Raw genomic sequence first — 17,930 nt, 5'->3', positions numbered from 1 at the left:
TCTGCTTAATACTAGACCTAGTGGAAGCATAAGCTCAGCCACAGACGCACACTCAGCCCTGGGGTATGCTAGCTGAATTCTGACACTAGATGCCTTCACAGACTGTCCATGCTTGGACTTTGAATATGGACCCACGGACAGCCTAAGTCTTGTACCATTTATTTTCACTCCTTGCACGCTGAGTAGTGATGCTGTACATTAAAGTATAAAAATTACTAACTGTACATAGCTTACATGCTTACACAAACTGTATATATACACACGTACCAAGATAAAATATAGTATTTACTCTATGATTTTCCAGATACAGTACGAATGAAAGGGAAAGTAGGCCTCCCACGGGGCTCATCCGGAGACCTAGGACCAACCATGGAAAAAGGAGCGCAAAAACATACGGCAAAAGCTGATGGGCATCTGTTGCTAGAAAAGGAGGTATAGAGGCATATATAGGTAGGTGGATTGATAAACGAGCGACATCTACCTAGCAACCTTGAAGCTCAGCCAACCAATAGAATGTCAGGCCTAAGGCTGTCCGCATCAAACTTAGAAGTAAGCTGCAAAGCTGCCAACGAAAAGATGTGAAGTGTAAGCTAAAGATATTATCCAAAACAGTGCCGCTTTAAATGGAAGAAACCATCTCCGGTGGCCTTCATAGGAATCAGTAGGCCTTGAGAATAGCATCCCACTAGATAATATCCCTGCAGGATAAAGACTTTAAGACTCCTGGGTGCAGAATCCATTCTCGTCGCAACAGACCAAGTGTCTTCGTCCCTGAGCATTTCCAATCGGGCAATCTGCAGCATCGCTTGGAACTGGACTAGTATCACAAGTACCAGTGAGTCTAAATGGCAGCTGTTTTTGATTGGTGCAGCAGAAGCAGGCCCCAACTTGTGCAGTTGTTGTCGCGGTCTGGGTGACAGTCTGTGTGACATATTCGGTATCAGTGATAGTCTTTGTAGCAGATACTGTGTCTGTATTGGTGACTGTTTCGGTAGCAGTGATTGACTCTGTATCGGTGACTGTAGCCGTGTTTGTGCAGGATGAAACAGTGTCTGTATTGGTGACTGTGTTGGTAGCAGTGACTGTAGCCGTGTTGGTGCAGGATGTAGTGCTTGGGATACAAATGCACTCACTGCCAGATTGATATTAGCTATTTGCAGTACTAAATGCAAAGGGACACAATACTCACGGTAAACCTCGGTTAAGCAAATGAGGCCCGCCCAAATCATGAGATGGATCCTCTTTCCCACAGTATCCGCCAGGACTGCCCGCCTTTTTGCACTATTGAAAGCTAGTTAGTGTCTCAAGTCTTATTATTTGTCTGTATAAAGTGCGTTCCCACCTTTATTTCGCAAGCTGCAGCATCACAACCGTGCTTGAGCCGACCCACGTCACCAGGGAAGGCAGTGACAAAGGTGCAAACAGTCAAGATAGTCAAGATGGTGAAATGCATTTCGCAATGTATTTTCTTGAAAGCAATGATATCTACTATGAGCCTGACTCTGGATGGATGAAAGCTTTCTGTGATGATTGTGGCCGCTGGACAGTCGGAGTAGGGGTTTATATAGCCATCTGATGGACAAAAATCAACTACCCCGAGTATAGTATAATCAATTTAGAATACCTCTTCTAGAAAGGCAATCTAGTGTTGTCAGTCTACACAATGCTCTCCGAGGAGAAACACTTCAGACTCAAACAGGCTAGAATTCTTAATGGTCATAGCATAGACTTTGACCTCTTGTTACTATGATGACCCATGGGGTAGGAAGGTCTTAATATAATTACGTTATCCCTATTCAGGTTAGTTAGTATATAAAGGGTCCATGTACTCCGTATGTTTCTTGAGATACTCTACATGATAATTATTGCTTTCAGTAATACTAAGATCTAAGGGACCATAATTCATGCTAATTATTCCCCTTTGACTAAGCTTCTGCCAAATAAATGCTAAGAGTAAGAGTCTTTGAGATTGTATCAGGCTTTGGAGCAGAACAGGGAGCCATTATTTCCCTAAACCTTAAAGCGCTCTAAAGAATAGAATGTTTTCATTAACCAACCCTTATCCCTGAAGATGAAGCGGTAAGGTAATAGATAATGTCCATTTTGACTTCCAGTATCGCCGTGACCCCATATTGAGCACCCCAAAGACAATATCATTTATGGCTATTACTGGCTGGAAAATATTGCCATGGGCTGTGGCATGCTAATAGGTCGAGTCCGCGCACGCCTCTACCTTCATTATCAATAGAATTTATTCAGTGCAATAGATCCCTGCACCAGATATCTTTATCTGCTACTGGCTGGAAAGTACTACCAAGGGATGTGGCATGCTAATAATAATAACCTAAACCTTAATTAATCCCACGAATTTGGGGTAATATTAATAAATATTACACGAAGAGGCTCATCTGCTACTGGCTGAAACCTACCACCGAAGCCGTTCCTGTCACCTTCCAATACTCCAGTTGGTCTGACAGCCGACCCTGCATAGCTGAATGTCTTTAATGCTAGACCGGGTATAAGCGCAGCATCACGATCACCACCTTGACAGCAACCCCGCTCGGGTGAAAAATTCTACTATGTAGAATGCTGCACAGCTATACCTTAATTTTGACCCCGGTGCATTCCTCTTAAAAGCCTGTGGGCGGTCCCCCGGAAACATCGGGTATCCCTCAGGGATGTCAGTACCGTATCCCAGCAAGCCTATGTTTTCTAGAAATAAATCGCAGGGTATGACCCTAAAAAAACACGCGGGTTAATGCTAACTAGCGCTGACCAGAGTCGACGATCTCGTATACGTAGAACGCACCTCATGCCATATAGCGAAGAAGAAAAGGGGTCAATCGTGACCATGGACTAGAAGATTCCCCATCCAGGCATATAAAGGCTAACCTAAACATGCATTTGGTTGACCAATCCAGCAGGAACTTCTGTAGGACGTTTCCCAAGGGACGGTTGCCTTACTGTTAGGCTCAATTACAGATATGTTGTTGACGCTTTGTTCTATCATAGAAGAATGAATAGTCGCAAGTACAATATCCTTTGACCTCTGTATCACGCGCTTCAGGAAAGGGATGGGTATCCTTTGGGATGACAGCGGTGTTGACCTGGGCCCAAGAGTTCAAGGGAACAAGCAGTCGCATCCGCGTCCAATATTAATATAGGCACGCTCTGTCTTCTTGAAACAATAAAGCACGTGTAAGTAGCTTTGAAACCAAGCTGTTGGGCCTTTTATAGCTCACTGATTCAATATATCTTCCTAGCACTGAGCTTTCAATTACCAAGGGCTTGCATTCTGTTGATTTATCATTTTCGCTTGCTTTGCAACTGAGTTGTATAAATCTTTCCAAACGTGATCGAGAACAGTAATTACTACGAGACCTATCTTCAGCGGAACATGCTCAGCCAGTGGATACCATTCGGACGACAGGATGACTTCGACCATCAAGGACGCAAACGGAGACTGTCGAAGCGAACGTTCTGCCAAGTGCCACCATCAGTTCGACAAACAGTCATTTCCCTGCTCGTGATATTGTTCTTGGCATGGCAGTTCATAGCTTATCAGGAAGTTTTGAGCGACATTAGCTATACAGGACACGTTAATGGTCACAGGGAACCCCGAGTGGCAATTGTCGCCTTTATTACGAAGCAGGTGTCATACATGCATCTCGGACTTCGAAACAAAGATCGTGCGTAATATTTCGAATTCGCAGCTTGATGCATTTACTAATTTACGTGGTTCTACTTTCTGTTCAAAGATTATGCTCGTCTCCATGGTTATGACCTTTATATTGACTACGAATCTCATTCTAAAAGAGGCACCACATGGCTGAAGTTTGACATGGTCGAACGTGTCATTAGGGCTGGGCAGCACGACTGGATTTGGTATATAGACTTTGACGTCCTTATCACAAACACCAGCATGAGTTTGACTGATGTCATCCATGAGAGTCTGGAAAATGCCCCAATACCAGATGCAGTTGATTTCCTGGTGACAGATGATTGGTGAGCAACCCAGAGCGAAATCTATCTCAGAAAGCTGACCTTTGTGATTAATGTCTAGCAACGGACTTAACGACGGTTCATTCATTGTGCGGTCTTCATCACGATCAATCAAATTCCTTGATGCGGTCCGCGCTCGCCATGACACGGAGAAGGAGCAGAATGCCAAATCACTTGGAGACCAGGACGCAATAAGTATCTTTCTCAAAGGCAACTCCCCACTTGTACAGCATGCAATGCGCATTCCCCAGTGGACAATCAATGCCTTCCCCGAAGAGATTGGCTGCTACGATACGCACAAGGAGAAATGGGCAAGAGGAATGTTTGTGGTTCATTTTGCAGGCGCCTGGGCTCATGTCACTGAGGAAGATCCGACTGGCTATTTGATGAGGAAATATGAATCTGAGATCCTTTGGGAGCCGCTGCCGCAGTGAGACCATGGGCCCATCTATAGATAGCAGAAGTTGGTCAGAATCCAAGATTCGTGGTGGGTACACAGCGAGTACAAATGTTACTGCAAGGCTCGCGACAAGCGGGTTGCGGCCTAGAAGCAGAATGCTACTTGCAAAACAAGACACTGAAATTAGTCAATTTAGAGATATTCACGCCACTGAAACAATTTATAATATTATAAACGTAACTCTGAAGCAAGACGAACGTCAGTTCATGACCAAATAACAAAAGCTCACCTGTATTAAAGAATCCATTCCTAAGGTTAGATTATATCTGTAAATAAACGTGGCCTTCTGGTTTAATATAGCCATGTCAGAATTCTAACAGCCCCGGTATCGTAGTTCTCTAGCTATCCTATTATATATTTATGTAAGGCACCGGAAGATGCGAAGGAACAAAGCAAAGGAATATTGATTCAACCAATCAGAAGCCTTCGTCAGGAACAGAATGAACTTATTAGGGATCTGAAGGAAATCGGGGCCGATATCCAAAGGCTTATATACCCTCGTGCAGGAGGCGGACCAACGCCAGTGGGTTGGATCGGGTTAGAGCCTGAGGCACTTAACCCCCGTACGGGGTTTCGGGCTGGCCAATTATAGCCCAACCTATGTGGGGGTGGGACGGATCAGGGCCCACCTGGAGTTCTTAAGCTCGGGCTAATTCGAATATGCCCCGCATGACACTAATCTATTTGGGATAGGGGCTATCTGTTTTTGGGACCGGGTTCTCTATCCGAGAAACCCAAACCCTTCTAGAAATATAGGTTGTAGTAAGTATTAAAATGGTTAATTTTAGAAAGGTGAAAGGCATCGGAAGATGCCAAGGATCTAGCAGCTACTAAGAGATGCCGACGGAGCGAAAGAGCATAAACCCAACCAATCAAAACCTTCGTCCGGAACAGCACAGAGTGATGAAATATCTCAAGCAATAGCTATCGAGAGGTCTTCCATTGATCACCTCTCATCGCTGAGAAGGCAGCTCATGCCTCAGCTGACCTACCCCGCGTCGGGTAGTCGTGCAGGTTGAGATCTTCTACAGATCCTTCCTGAATAGGAATTATGCGTTGCTTGGCCACCTGCAGAGGATCGAGATCGATCGATTCCATGGTGGTGAGCGACGTGGTCAAATAGGTTGGTAAGAAATGGCGGTGGTTGGCCGTGGTTGTGACAATTCACAATCATGCAGTGCCCCTGCTGCATCCGGCACATCGGGCTCGGGAATGGAACCCGACAACTAGTCTCTGGCGAGGAATACAGTCATGCACGTGCCTTGCCATTACGCGGCTATATTATCCGTGTGCCTTCAAGACACCATCCCCCGAATCCCAGCTGTTCTAACTTGAGTGCTCATTAGATGTTGTTTATAAACGGCCTGATGTCCAAGTCCAAGTCGACTGTATCTTTCAATCGCCACTGCCTATTTGTGTGACAGAAAGGCACGCTCGATCTTCCTGTCCACTACTTCATCAATATGCTGCATAGCAACCCGTCCACGATGAACAGAGAACCAGTCCAAATGGTCTCGCCATTCTCCACCCCCCCTCGCTCTCGCCGTATCGACCCCGTCCGGCCACGGGCCCCTATGTTCAAACCCGACGGCTCAATCAACGACAACGACCGCACAGAAACCGGACCGACTCCGCTGGCGTTCGCCGAGTGGCAGAGTCTGGGTCTGCAACTGCCGCATCTCCCCACCATGCGCGCGTATCGCCTGCAGCGCATCTGCGATCAACTCATTCGTCGCGGCCTGGGCGGCATCCTCCTCTTCGACCCATTGAACATTCGCTACGCCACCGACTCCACCAATATGCAGCTGTGGACGACACACAATCCCGCCCGCGCCTGCTTCGTCGCCGCGAGCGGGTACATGGTGCTGTGGGATTTCCACGGCTGCGAGCATCTATCCGCACACCTGCCCCTGATCAAAGAAAGACGCAGCGGCGCCTCATTCTTCTATTTCGAAGCCGGCGACCGCACAAACGAACACGCCGCGCGGTTCTGCGCACAGGTTGATGAGTTGCTTCAACAACATGCCGGCAATAACCGCCGCCGGCTAGCCGTGGACCGCATTGAAGTCGCCGGCCTGCGTGCCCTCGATGCGCTGGGGGTAGAAGTCTGCGACGGACAGGCCGTCACCGAGCACGCAAGGATGATCAAAGGCCCAGACGAGATCCGGGCTATACGGTGTGCGGTGGCGTCTTGCGAAGCAGCCGTCAACGAAATGCGGCAGGCCCTGCGCGCCGGCGCGACAGAAAACGACGTCTGGGCTGCCCTGCACGCCGGCAATATTCGGCGCGGTGGTGAATGGATTGAAACTCGGATACTGAGTTCCGGACCGCGCACTAATCCTTGGTATCAGGAGTGCGGGCCGCGGGTGATTCGCGATGGGGACCTGGTGTCCTTTGATACGGACCTTATTGGTGTATATGGAATGTGTGTGGACATGTCGCGCAGCTGGATCTGCGGCGGTCTTGAGCCTACGGCGGAGCAGAAACGGCTGTATCGTATCGCCTACGAGCATATTACGACCAATATCGAGATGGTCAAGCCAGGGGTGCGCTTTACGGAGCTGACGCGCAATGGTCATCGGCTTCCTGAGAGCTGTCGCGCTCAGCGATACGGTGTGATGTTTCATGGTGTAGGCCTGTGCGATGAGTACCCGAGTATCCGCTACCCGGAAGATTTGGAGTCATACGGTTACGAGGGAGAACTGCACGCGGGCATGGTGTTATCCGTTGAAGCCTATGTCGGTGAAGTCGGCGGTAGGGACGGCATCAAACTGGAGAACCAACTGCTCGTGACCGAGACGGGCTATGAGCTACTGACGCAATATCCGTTTGAAGAGAGCTTCTTGCGCGATTGATTCTGGGCCTGTTCTCGCTATGCCAAGCTCGTAGCCAGATGCTCTGATTTGGAATCCGCAGGTCAAGCTTACATGGTGTGTATATAATGGAAATAGATGGTATAATCTGATCGGGTAAATAAACTGGAATTTTAAATCACTTATAAGTCTCTTATTGTCCCCCCAAAAAGCAATCAGTCTAGACTTCTCAAGTAGCCGTATAAGCGTAGTATGGATCTGGAGATCAGGTGGATACAGATCGTTCCGCAGCCGAAATTATAGGCCGCCACAGTGCTTGAAATAACCAATTAACGATCAAGCAACTATATTACGGACATTTATTGTTTAGAGTGGAGTTGCCCGAGCTGTCCCAGTGGTTTGCCAACGAACCTGTTTGCCTTTGAATGGGAGAAATAAGTAGAGATTTCTGCGGTCGAGGCAAAATTCTGGCAGTCCTGAACTCCGGCAAGTTCTCCCTGACAGAGGAAATACACTTAAAAGGAGCAGGGTCTGCGACACGGATTATTTAGCCGCCTGTAAGCTCGATTATGCATTGCGGCATCGCAACCTAGCCCATTGCCAGCGCGGGGTTGTGACTCACCAGGGAGCAAGATTGTGAGCACTGCAGCAGGGATGGAAGTGAAACCCGATTCAGAAGGGTTTGCAGAACCAACCTCTTGTTTGTTATAAAACCAAACCAAACTGGTAAGAATTAGCGCCCGGCGGCAACGTCGAAAGTCCGCCTGAGCTTACAATTTCTCCACAATCTCCAGACATGCTGATGCCCCCAGTCCGTGTTCTCTGTCCCCTCTTTCGAACTGGTTTCCTTCAAGCAACTCCAAAAGTATCCGTTTTTGTCCTTTAGAATGACTCAGGTCAGGAACCAGGTCATCTACGCGCCTTCAGTCGAAGCTCCCCACGGCGAGAAGTCGGTCTTTCTCGCCGGCACCACTAGCAAAGTCGACGACACAAGTGACTGGCGCGAGACCTTATCCACCTCCCTATCCGACGTGCCCATCACGATATACAATCCGTACCGCGCCGACTGGGACAGCTCGTGGCGCGAGGACATCGATTTTGCTCCCTACCGCGAGCAGGTGGAGTGGGAGCTCGACAAGCAAGACGAGGCCGACATTGTCGTCTTTTACTTCCACCCGGCTACCCAGGCGCCTATCAGTTTGCTGGAGTTGGGGATCTGTGCGCGGGTTCCAGCGAAGGCTATTGTCGTCTGTCCCGAGGGATACTGGAAGAGGGGGAATGTGCAGATTTTCTGCAGAAGATTTGGGGTCGAAATGGTGGACAACGTTGATGGGCTGAGAGAGGCGGTTATGAAGAGGCTGTCGGTTGGTTAGTTTGGGCGTTGCTTGTAGATCTTTTCTTATATACCCCTTTTCGAGGAGAGGCACCGACTGCTGCACACTGAACAGATCGGCCGTATATCGAAGGAGCCAAAAAATGAGGGGAAAGAGGGGGATTGGTGTATTCAGCGCCAAGCTCTCGTTTAGTAGTGCATGGCCATCATAAGAGTTGCAGCATGGGATGTTCAACTTCGATTGGTGTTGCTGTTGGTAGATATATTTTGGCCAATTGGGAGGCCGCATGTGTAACAGTTGGTGAGTTTGGGGGCGTTGCCTTGTTCCACTGGTGTGCACACTACTACCGGTATCTTTGAGTCCTACTCCCTCCATTCACTCTTTACCGACTACATACTTAGCTGTCTTGTACCCAGGAATGCTCTTTCTTGAGTTGGCTTGCTGCTTCCCTTGCTTTAACTACCCAGTTCTCTACAAGCGTCAGCATTAGCGGGTGATTTCTTGCATTCCAGTAGGAAGGATAAAACTTCTGCTGGACTGTATACTTATTCCAGGACCCTGGCGTCAACCTCTTCTGCGCGCCTCTCATAATCAATATTCTGGTCTACTGGTTAATAAGATCTAGGCTGCGGCACTATCCAACGTGTCGTACGATATCCAACTATCGTATCGCATCGTTGCCGACTATGACCATAAACCATTATCGTAGTCGTACTGTTGCACACAAGACCAATTTCTTGCAGGTTTACAAGTAAATGCTGATATAAAATACTATGCGGCGCTCATCCAGACTGCAGAGGAGGATCAGAAACACACTATTTGGGGCAAGTCTTCCTCGTTTCCAAAGGTATACATCTGTCACTGTCTAGCATCATGCAATCGGGGATCCTTGAGGTCATTATTGGCGAAGGCTGAAGGCGGTTCTCATTCACGTGGCGTTAGCCAAGTCTTTCCCGGGAGATTCTCCCTATGATAATCGAGTTTGAATGAAATTTCGGCCAATGGTGAGAGACAATAGAAGTATTGGCTGAGACAGCGCTGTGGTTGCCAAGCGTTGATGTCACTCTCACAGAGCGCCACCTCAGAACAGGCCTTTATTATGGTGGAGCATGATGACACTCCCAAATGTGGAAGCTGTCACGGCGCTCAATCAGAAAAATATGTATAATAGTTTTGGGTCCGGATACTGTACTCGCCAATTGATTGCATGGTATTTAGGCTTGGCGCCACCCGCGGCTACTGGGCATTGAATATACCATTATGTCGTCACTACCGGATCTTCTCTCAATTCAACTGCTTAAACATTACCGAGCCGACATATTGTCCTCATTTTTCTTTATAGCCCTGTATATTAATATTTATAACAAGATCTGCCTCGACGCATCACCATAATGCAAATTTTACAGCGTCGGCCCTTCCAAATGAACAAACAGAAATCGTCAGCAGCTCATGACAAGGAAGCAGCACCAGGCGATACACTGAATACTCCATTACCTTATATAACATGGCGATCGCTCGCCTTGGGTGCGTTTGTGTCAATCGGGGGCATCATTTTTGGCTATGATACTGGTCAGATTTCTGGTTTCCTGGAGATGGACAATTTCCTGGCTCGGTTTGGACAGCGCAATGCAGATGGGGCCTATTATTTTAGTAATGTCCGTTCGGGTCTCATTGTGGGCATGGTTTGTTCCCCCCTTTGCCGAGAAATTCAAAAGGAAGATTAGTATTTCAATTACTGATATGGGTCTCGCAGTTGTCCATTGGTACACTACTGGGGGCTTTGATGGCTGGTTATGTAGCTGATCGAATTGGGCGCAAATGGTCGATTGCGTTTTGGTGTGTGATCCTGGACGTTGGTCTAATCATCCAGATTTCATCGCCAGCCGGGAAGTGGTACCAATTTATGATGGGCCGGTTCGTCACCGGATTCGGCGTAGGTGCATGCTCATTATTAGTGCCAATGTACCAAGGTGAATGTGCTCCGCGACATATTCGTGGTGCTATGGTCTGGTAAGTCATTGCATTTTTTTTTTTTTTTTCCAGCGCAGATTGTGCCGTACTGGGATCTGACGGGTTTACAGCTCTTATCAATTGTTTGTCACGCTTGGCATCTTTGTTGCATATTGCATTAATTTTGGCACCGAAAGCATGAGGAACACAGCATCATGGCGGATTCCACTCGGCATCACTTTCGTCTGGAGCCTCCTCCTTGGTATCGGAATCATTTTCTTCCCAGAGACACCCCGTTACAACTATCGCCATGGCCGTGTAGAACAATGCAGGGATACTTTGTCAAAGCTTTACGGGGTCCCTCCAAATCACCAAACCATCGTTGAGGAATTGGCCGAGATTAAAGACCAATTGGAAGCTGAAGGAGAGGCCCCTCGTGGCTTGCGCGGATTATTTGAGATGTTCCAGGGTCCGCGGATGCGATACCGGCTCCTCTTGGGGGTCGCTCTTCAGGCGTTTCAGCAACTAACGGGTGCGAACTACTTCTTCTACTATGGGACTGTGATATTCAATGGCGCTGGCATTTCCAACACCTACGTGACACAGATGATCTTGGGCGGAGTGAATTTCGGCACAACCTTTGGCGGACTTTATGTCATTGAACATTTTGGAAGACGTAAGTCCCTCATCACAGGTGGCATCTGGATGTTTGTTTGTTTCATGGTGTTCGCATCCGTCGGCCACTTCTCGTTAAATATCAGCGACCCGCCTGCAACCCCCGGCGCTGGCAAAGCCATGGTCGTCTTTGCTTGCCTGTTCATCACCGGATACGCGATGACGTGGGGACCTCAAGTTTGGGCTATTGTTAGTGAACTCTATCCGACAAGGTATAGGGCAAAGTCCATGGCGATTGCCACTGCATCCAACTGGTTGTGGAACTTTCTGATTAGTTTTTTTACCCCTTTTATTACGGGTGACATTGATTTTGCTTACGGATATGTGTTTGCGGGCTGCTTGTTCGTGGCTGTGTTGACCGTCTATTTCTTTGTGCTGGAAGGTAAGGGGAAGACTCTTGAAGAAATGGACATGATGTATATCATGCATGTAAAACCCTGGAGGAGCAGTGCTTGGGTACCTCCGCCACCTGAAGAGCGGATCACGACAGCGAATGTTCTCGAACAGAGAATGGCTCAGAACCCTGGAGAGGGAAATGATGGCAAAGAAGGAAATCAACATGGACATTTTGAGGATAATCAGGCAGCAAACGGTGGACACTGACTGGGGAAGGTCAATATTCTCACCCTTCCCTTCCCCTTTTTTCTTTTTTTTCTTTTTACCCTTTGGCTCGGCTGTACTGAAGTCTATAGAAACACTTGTGCCATAACCTCTATTTGATCCTTCTAGTGAATTATATTGCAGTGTAAAAAGCAATCTGGGACCTTGAGAGCATGAAGGGCGAGCACTCTGAAAAATCAACATACCCTATCATTACGTCACCGCTCAATATCTTTCGGGGATAGTAAGTTTTATACAGGTATTCGTCAAGGACTCCTTCTGTACCAGTTCGTAAATGGGGAGGGGTTCGGCAAACTTCAGATCATGATGTTGGACAACTGTACATGCACCGCGAAAATGAACAGAAGCGAATGTGAGAGATCAAAAGTTCAGCCTCCCAAAATAGAACCCTTTCACACAAATAGAGCATGAGATATACACACTGTGCATGATGAACCAAACCAAGAGCAGTTCCTGTTGGACCTTTTTCACTGCCCATAATGCAACTGAGAATTCCTTTTTGTCCTTGTACGTTTGTAAATAACTAGTTGCCCAATCAACAATTGTTTCATTCATGAGAATCTGGTACATCGTGCGTTGGTGAACCATGCTGTTGACGATGAGTTGGGACATTGGCCATGTTCTACTTCGCCTACTTATTCGTTATCTCTTTCGGTCAGCTTCTGCTGGAAGCAACTCCGCTTGGTTTTCCATGTTTATCAGATTAGCGCGTCTTCAAGTACTGTACAGTGACTGTGGTAAACCAAGGTATCGCTCCTAGAAGCTGGCTGTCAGGAACCGCTTGATGATGTAACAAGGTTAGTTGATGTGGAGGGTTTTCCAGGACGACGAGACTTGCAGCACATAAATCACTAACTGACCAAGGGTGTGCGAGTGAGTTCATCAACGCTGACCATTACTTTTACAAATATGTGTGATAATCTTAAAGGGATAACACTCTACTATACTGCTCTGCATATAAAGCAGTTGTTCCACAACGAAGAGTTCCAGCTAGTCTTACAGGATTTACCTTCTCTGCCTGTAGAATAAGACCAGCCATTTTATCTATTTGGGGTGATCTAGGAACAACTCCACGCGTATCCCTAGATATTATTGTCTGCAATAATTGATCGGTCCTGCCATCTGTAGAACTGCTAAATGCTAACCAAAAAGAAGTAAAATGTAAGATTATCCAAAAATAGAAATTAGTTAGCATGAAGATTATATCTAACAAGCTGCTCTAAAAAAAAGTTTCATCTACCTCGCTATTAAGAGCAGTCTAACATCTAAACGCCATGGAATCACCTTAGGTCATTCCCCCCAGTGTCACTCGAGCCAAGAAGCGGTATCAAATGGTCTGCAACTAGATTACCAACAAGATCATACCCTTCAGCCGTCAAATGGAGTCCGTCGTCGAATATCAACTCTCTGAAATTCTCCGTAGCGCTGTGATACGGAATATGTTTGCGAAGGTCAAATGCGTGGCTAAGATGCAAATGAGTATCGAGATAGCTAAGAGAACTAGGAAGTGGTTGGTATTACAATCGTTCCTCACAATGGTTCAATATCAGGCCATTCAGCTCATCTCGAGCGCTATCAAGCCGTTTATTCACGACGGCGCATTCCGGCACGGTAAGCGCTAGGATATGTGCTCCGCTGTCGAGTGCCACTTTCCAGGCTTCTTTCAGCGCGGGGAATATCCTCGAGCATGGAAACCCGCGGCCAAGGTCACTGGCTTTTATCAGCATGAGCTAGTACATGTATTTCTGGGAGAGCAGACTGACTTTGTCGCACCGAGTACAATTACCCAGTCGTAGGAATGCTTCGAGCCTACCCTCTAGTTAGTAAGGAAATCTGAATGAACGGGTTTTACTCACACTTCTCCTGCATCCGAGTCAGGAAGCGTCCTGGAGGAGTGATGACGAGGTCACCAGGGACGCCGTCAACGTCAATATGGATAGTGTGAGAGGGGAAGGCTTCTTTCAGACGCTCCTCGAGCTTCTCGGCGTAGGGGTGGTATTCCAGGCCGTACTGGTGGAATCCAGCTGTCAGAGAGTTGCCGAAGCAGAGGATTGAAAGAGATGGAGCCATCTTGTGTTTAAACGTACAGTAGATGGAGGAGATGGATGATGGTTACTCTCGTTCTTCGCGTTGCCCCACGATGCACGGACCATTGTTTGTCCGGTATATCAGTCATTCACGTAACAGCCCTAATCGCTACTTATGATGGAAGCAGTATTAAGATACCATTTGATGGGAAATAGCTAACATTTTTGAGTTACCCCGTACTAATTTCTGGCACGAGGATCCTCGCTAAGGAGTTTAATGGCATGCATGTTTTCCCTGTTACTGGGCATGTCGCACTATATATATGCCACTAAAAGTCAATCACGGAATTAATATCCCAGATGCCCCCTGGAATCCGTACACGTTGAATTTTAAGAATAACAAAATCTTCATTTGAAGAGTGAGTAGTTGCTCAACGTTTAGTTTGAGTATGCAGCCAATGGATATCAGTGGCGTTGGAAGATGCGCAAAATATGGGACTTGCATCAGCCGTTACTTCGGATATTGAAGATGATATAATTAGTGCCTGTCGAATGAAGCCAGAAAATCAGCGCTAATTCGTACAGGCCTTTAGTGAACGTTGACTCTTCCAAATCTGTTTGGAGGACAGCTGGCGGAATTCGTTAGCCCTAACCACATTTCCGATCCTGTATGTCATATTGATCGCAGTCTGGCATTGGGCCTCCTTGGTCTTTTCTGATAGTCATATATTTGTTTTCACTGCGTCTTGGTGAGTCATACAAAGGGTACAATCGGCTAAATAATAGTTATATATTTCTGTTTTCCGATTATATCAAAGATTTGAGTTTGACTTCTAACCAATATACATTCTATGGTAAGTACATCTATATTAAATATAAACTATCCGTTCATTCCAATTTCCCCCCCAATATCTTCCGGCAACCCATAAGCGTCCTCCATTGGAAGCAATGCATTCGCCCCCTGAACATCCCCGCGATCCACCCTCTCCTTAACATCATGCATAAGCTCTGTAACATCTCTAATCCCCACAATCCACTGCTCAACATACCGTTCAACTGCTTCCCCCTTCAATCCAACCTGTAAACTCCGCCAACCCAAGGGCCTCCCCCACAAATCGCGTTCAGGATCCCACTGAACCCTAACCGGACTCTTCCGCATCTTCTCCGACCGAGCCCTAACTTCTTCCTCTGAAGCATCTTTTGGCGTGTGCGAAAGACATGCATGCCGCAACGCCCACTCGAACCCTTCTCTCGTGATTTCAATAGCTAGTACCCGTTCCTGGCCCGTTTTACTTGCGTACCCGGAGCGGTATGCCATCCACAGGAAAGATGGTTTTATCCATGTCATTCGGGACCGGCTGAATTGGGGGACCTTGGTAAAAGACTGCGTGGTGATGGCGGGGCAGGCGATGGAGGGTGGGTATGCCTGGTAGATGGTTATTGTGGTGGGTGTGTGGATGGCGCGGATTTGGTGGTACGGAGGTGTTTCTTCTTGCTTTCTGTTGGCATTGTGCGTTGTATTTTTGGGAGAGGTATTGGTGGTGGACATTGTGATTTAATCGTGAAGGTGGAGAAAAAAAAATATATTGACAGCAATAAAGATAGTGAGAGAAGAGTAGGATGATGTAGTTATAAGTCTATAGACTGTGGAGATACAATGTGGCTGAGTAGGTGACTCAAGTACTCAATACGAGATCGGGGACCGTGGACAGTTAGCCTGCGGGCCAGTCCAAGGGTAGGACAAACATAGCAGGTAAATACAATAAAATGTACAGCAGTCACTTTGCCATATTTCGAACCACGAATACAATATGGTGGACATTGCTGTAAAAGGAACGAAGGACCTTCTTCCGTTGTACCTGATTGCGTCCGCCCCATCTCAACAACCATCTCCCAGGGACATTTTGTCTCGAACACCATTTAGAAGATTGTACTCCGATCAAAGAGATGTCCAGGCTAATTAAGCAAGAATGGTGATCTTGGCTGGGTTGCTGCACGTGACATCCCCTCATCGTGAGGCTGACAGTCGCTACAACCGCCCAACTCCCCCTCACTCGAGCTTCTGTGTTCATCATCAATCTGGTATAATTACCGTGCACCATGGAGCCGGCTGGACTGGCAGTTGGCCTTCTTGGTCTGGCTGGGTTGTTCAACACATGCCTGGAGGTGGTGAACAGGTACGACTCGTGGAAGAGCTTTGGTGCCGATCTGCATTCTTTGACAGCGCAGTTCGAGACGCAGAAAATCCGCCTGGAACGATGGGGCGAGGCAGTTGGCATTGAACGCGATGGTCTATCAAGTCGGCATCATGAACTCCTGGATGATCCCCGCATATTGTCGAATGCCAAGAATCTTCTGTCGTCTATTAAGGATTCTTGTGGTTTCGAGGATAATATCGGTTCAGAAACTGTGTCGGGGAAGCGTGATCACACAGGCCCACCGCGTGGCCTGAGAAGACAAAGGCTCAATTGGGCGTTACGAGACAAAGAGAAACGGATTGCGCAGATTGCTCAGTTTTCATCGATGGTAGACGACCTCCTAACTTGGTGCCAGTACAAGCGAGAGGTAGTGAATCCTATCCATATAATACCATCAGGAACTGATTTGCGGTATACAGATGTTTTGGCGAATCAGGCCCCTTGGGTGTTCGATCTCAATCAAGTGTTGGCCGGAATAGAACGAGAAAAAGAAGGTACGCAGCCTTTGCCTTGCATCTTTGCCTTATTGACGGACGGGAAAAGCCGAAAGAAGGCGAGATATACAGGGATGGCTGCTAGGGGATCACTGTCAAAATGAGCTTTATGAAGTTTATGTCAAACGGAGCGTCGAGGAGTCATGTAAATGGGTCTTAGACCGCCCCTGGTTTCTCAAATGGTCCTCGGTCGACTTTCCTTCGGGGTCAGCCAAGTATCTATGGATCAATGGCCCTGCTGGCTTTGGGAAATCCATACTGTGCGCCAAGCTCATTCAACATTTGCTGACTAGTTTGGATACACCCGTGGCATACTTTCTTTGTGATTCCGAGACTCGAGTCCCCTTTGTGGCGGTGCGATTCTGGATATCCCAGCTGGTGTCTCACGAAAGGGCATTAGGAATTGTCCGTGGGAAATGGGAAACAACAGAAGCACAGAGAGCAACACGCGCGGAAATTCTCAGTCTTATGCAGGAAATCATCTCGGCAGTTCCAGGATGTACGCTTGTACTGGATGGACTGGACGAATGCGATTTCGCGAAAGGATCCTGGCCCGGAAGCGCGGACGACTCTATCTCTAAATTTCTTGAATCATTGCGTCAGGTAACCAAGGGCACATCCACCCGAGTTTTGATCATGAGCCGTAACGAACCTGAAATTCGATATGGCCTTATGGGCAGTGGCCCTGACGATGATGTATTTGAGCATCAGATCAGCCCTGATGATGTCCGGGATGACGTGGTAGCGTACTCTCGAAGCATTGTCAACGAGAAACTGTCCAGGAAGCCTGACGCAACTAAGGATGGCATCACGAAGAGGCTTGCGGAAAGATGTAACGGGCAGTTCCTATGGGTTAGATTGCAGCAGGAGACTTTGCGCAGCGGCAAGAGTGAAAGGAATCTCCAGGAAGCCATTAGTTCCACACCACCTGGGATTGAACATTTCTACGAACGGAACTGGAAAAGGATAATGAATCTACCCGATGAAGATAGGACTCGTGCTTTCTCCATTTTACATTGGACAGCTTTCAGCGTACGACCCCTGACTGTCAGCGAGATTTCTGGGGCGCTGGTGGTTGGCGATGATAGTCAAGAGCTACACCTGGGAAATCTGCCAGATACCATCGACGAGGAATATATCAGCACCGAGATAACACAGCTCTGTGGATCTCTATTAGAAGTGCGGGACTCTCTGGGCAAAGGGGATTCAGGGTGGAAGACTTTGCACTTGACACATTTCTCAGTCAAGGAGTATATGCTCCGCAATATTCCGACTGAGCGTAAATTACTTCATCCTAATTCAGCACTTTTTCAGTCAACTGAGGCCATCGAGAGCATGGTGCTCGCGAGAAAGTGC

The 17,930-nt window shown here is 47.6% G+C and overlaps 8 protein-coding genes across 8 annotated transcripts; 5 read left to right on the top strand and 3 right to left on the bottom strand.

Annotated features, from left to right (window-relative positions):
- Positions 1-714: 714 nt before the first annotated feature.
- Positions 715-1,453, bottom strand: ASPSYDRAFT_90151 (uncharacterized protein; the record flags this gene model as incomplete). Its single annotated transcript, XM_040852289.1, has 3 exons — positions 715-1,132; positions 1,190-1,281; positions 1,343-1,453. 3 exons carry the CDS (start codon positions 1,451-1,453, stop codon positions 715-717), a joined length of 621 nt encoding a protein of 206 aa, XP_040701764.1.
- Positions 1,454-3,841: 2,388 nt separating this feature from the next.
- On the top strand, positions 3,842-4,436 carry ASPSYDRAFT_203740 (uncharacterized protein; the record flags this gene model as incomplete). The annotated part of the gene is made up of 2 exons (XM_040843838.1): positions 3,842-4,005; positions 4,064-4,436. The coding sequence occupies 2 exons, from the start codon at positions 3,842-3,844 to the stop codon at positions 4,434-4,436; spliced, it is 537 nt and encodes a 178-aa protein (XP_040701763.1).
- Positions 4,437-5,626: 1,190 nt separating this feature from the next.
- Positions 5,627-7,466, top strand: ASPSYDRAFT_45928 (M24 family metallopeptidase). Its single transcript, XM_040847131.1, has one exon. It carries the CDS (start codon positions 5,950-5,952, stop codon positions 7,315-7,317), a length of 1,368 nt encoding a protein of 455 aa, XP_040701762.1. The 5' UTR covers positions 5,627-5,949; the 3' UTR covers positions 7,318-7,466.
- A 696-nt stretch (positions 7,467-8,162) lies between these two features.
- ASPSYDRAFT_58529 (nucleoside 2-deoxyribosyltransferase domain-containing protein) lies at positions 8,163-8,648 on the top strand (the record flags this gene model as incomplete). The annotated part of the gene is made up of 1 exon (XM_040849551.1): positions 8,163-8,648. One exon carries the CDS (start codon positions 8,163-8,165, stop codon positions 8,646-8,648), a length of 486 nt encoding a protein of 161 aa, XP_040701761.1.
- A 1,382-nt stretch (positions 8,649-10,030) lies between these two features.
- On the top strand, positions 10,031-11,837 carry ASPSYDRAFT_152605 (sugar porter family MFS transporter; the record flags this gene model as incomplete). The annotated part of the gene is made up of 3 exons (XM_040842209.1): positions 10,031-10,291; positions 10,363-10,619; positions 10,691-11,837. The coding sequence occupies 3 exons, from the start codon at positions 10,031-10,033 to the stop codon at positions 11,835-11,837; spliced, it is 1,665 nt and encodes a 554-aa protein (XP_040701760.1).
- Positions 11,838-13,016: 1,179 nt separating this feature from the next.
- On the bottom strand, positions 13,017-13,945 carry ASPSYDRAFT_132947 (SGNH/GDSL hydrolase family protein). The gene is made up of 4 exons (XM_040840623.1): positions 13,712-13,945; positions 13,619-13,664; positions 13,377-13,565; positions 13,017-13,319 (listed from the first exon to the last, which is right to left on the bottom strand). The coding sequence occupies exons 1-4, from the start codon at positions 13,923-13,925 to the stop codon at positions 13,136-13,138; spliced, it is 633 nt and encodes a 210-aa protein (XP_040701759.1). The 5' UTR covers positions 13,926-13,945; the 3' UTR covers positions 13,017-13,135.
- A 737-nt stretch (positions 13,946-14,682) lies between these two features.
- Positions 14,683-15,302, bottom strand: ASPSYDRAFT_45924 (DUF4291 domain-containing protein). The gene has a single exon (XM_040847130.1). The coding sequence runs from the start codon at positions 15,228-15,230 to the stop codon at positions 14,763-14,765; it is 468 nt and encodes a 155-aa protein (XP_040701758.1). The 5' UTR covers positions 15,231-15,302; the 3' UTR covers positions 14,683-14,762.
- Positions 15,303-15,901: 599 nt separating this feature from the next.
- Positions 15,902-16,625, top strand: ASPSYDRAFT_1018539 (uncharacterized protein). The gene is made up of 2 exons (XM_040839739.1): positions 15,902-16,447; positions 16,500-16,625. The coding sequence occupies exons 1-2, from the start codon at positions 15,983-15,985 to the stop codon at positions 16,557-16,559; spliced, it is 525 nt and encodes a 174-aa protein (XP_040701757.1). The 5' UTR covers positions 15,902-15,982; the 3' UTR covers positions 16,560-16,625.
- Positions 16,626-17,930: the final 1,305 nt, after the last annotated feature.

This window comes from Aspergillus sydowii, assembly GCF_001890705.1.
Source record: "Aspergillus sydowii CBS 593.65 unplaced genomic scaffold ASPSYscaffold_6, whole genome shotgun sequence".
NCBI classification, from domain to species: domain Eukaryota; kingdom Fungi; phylum Ascomycota; class Eurotiomycetes; order Eurotiales; family Aspergillaceae; genus Aspergillus; species Aspergillus sydowii.
This window is presented reverse-complemented; position numbering and strand designations above follow the sequence as displayed.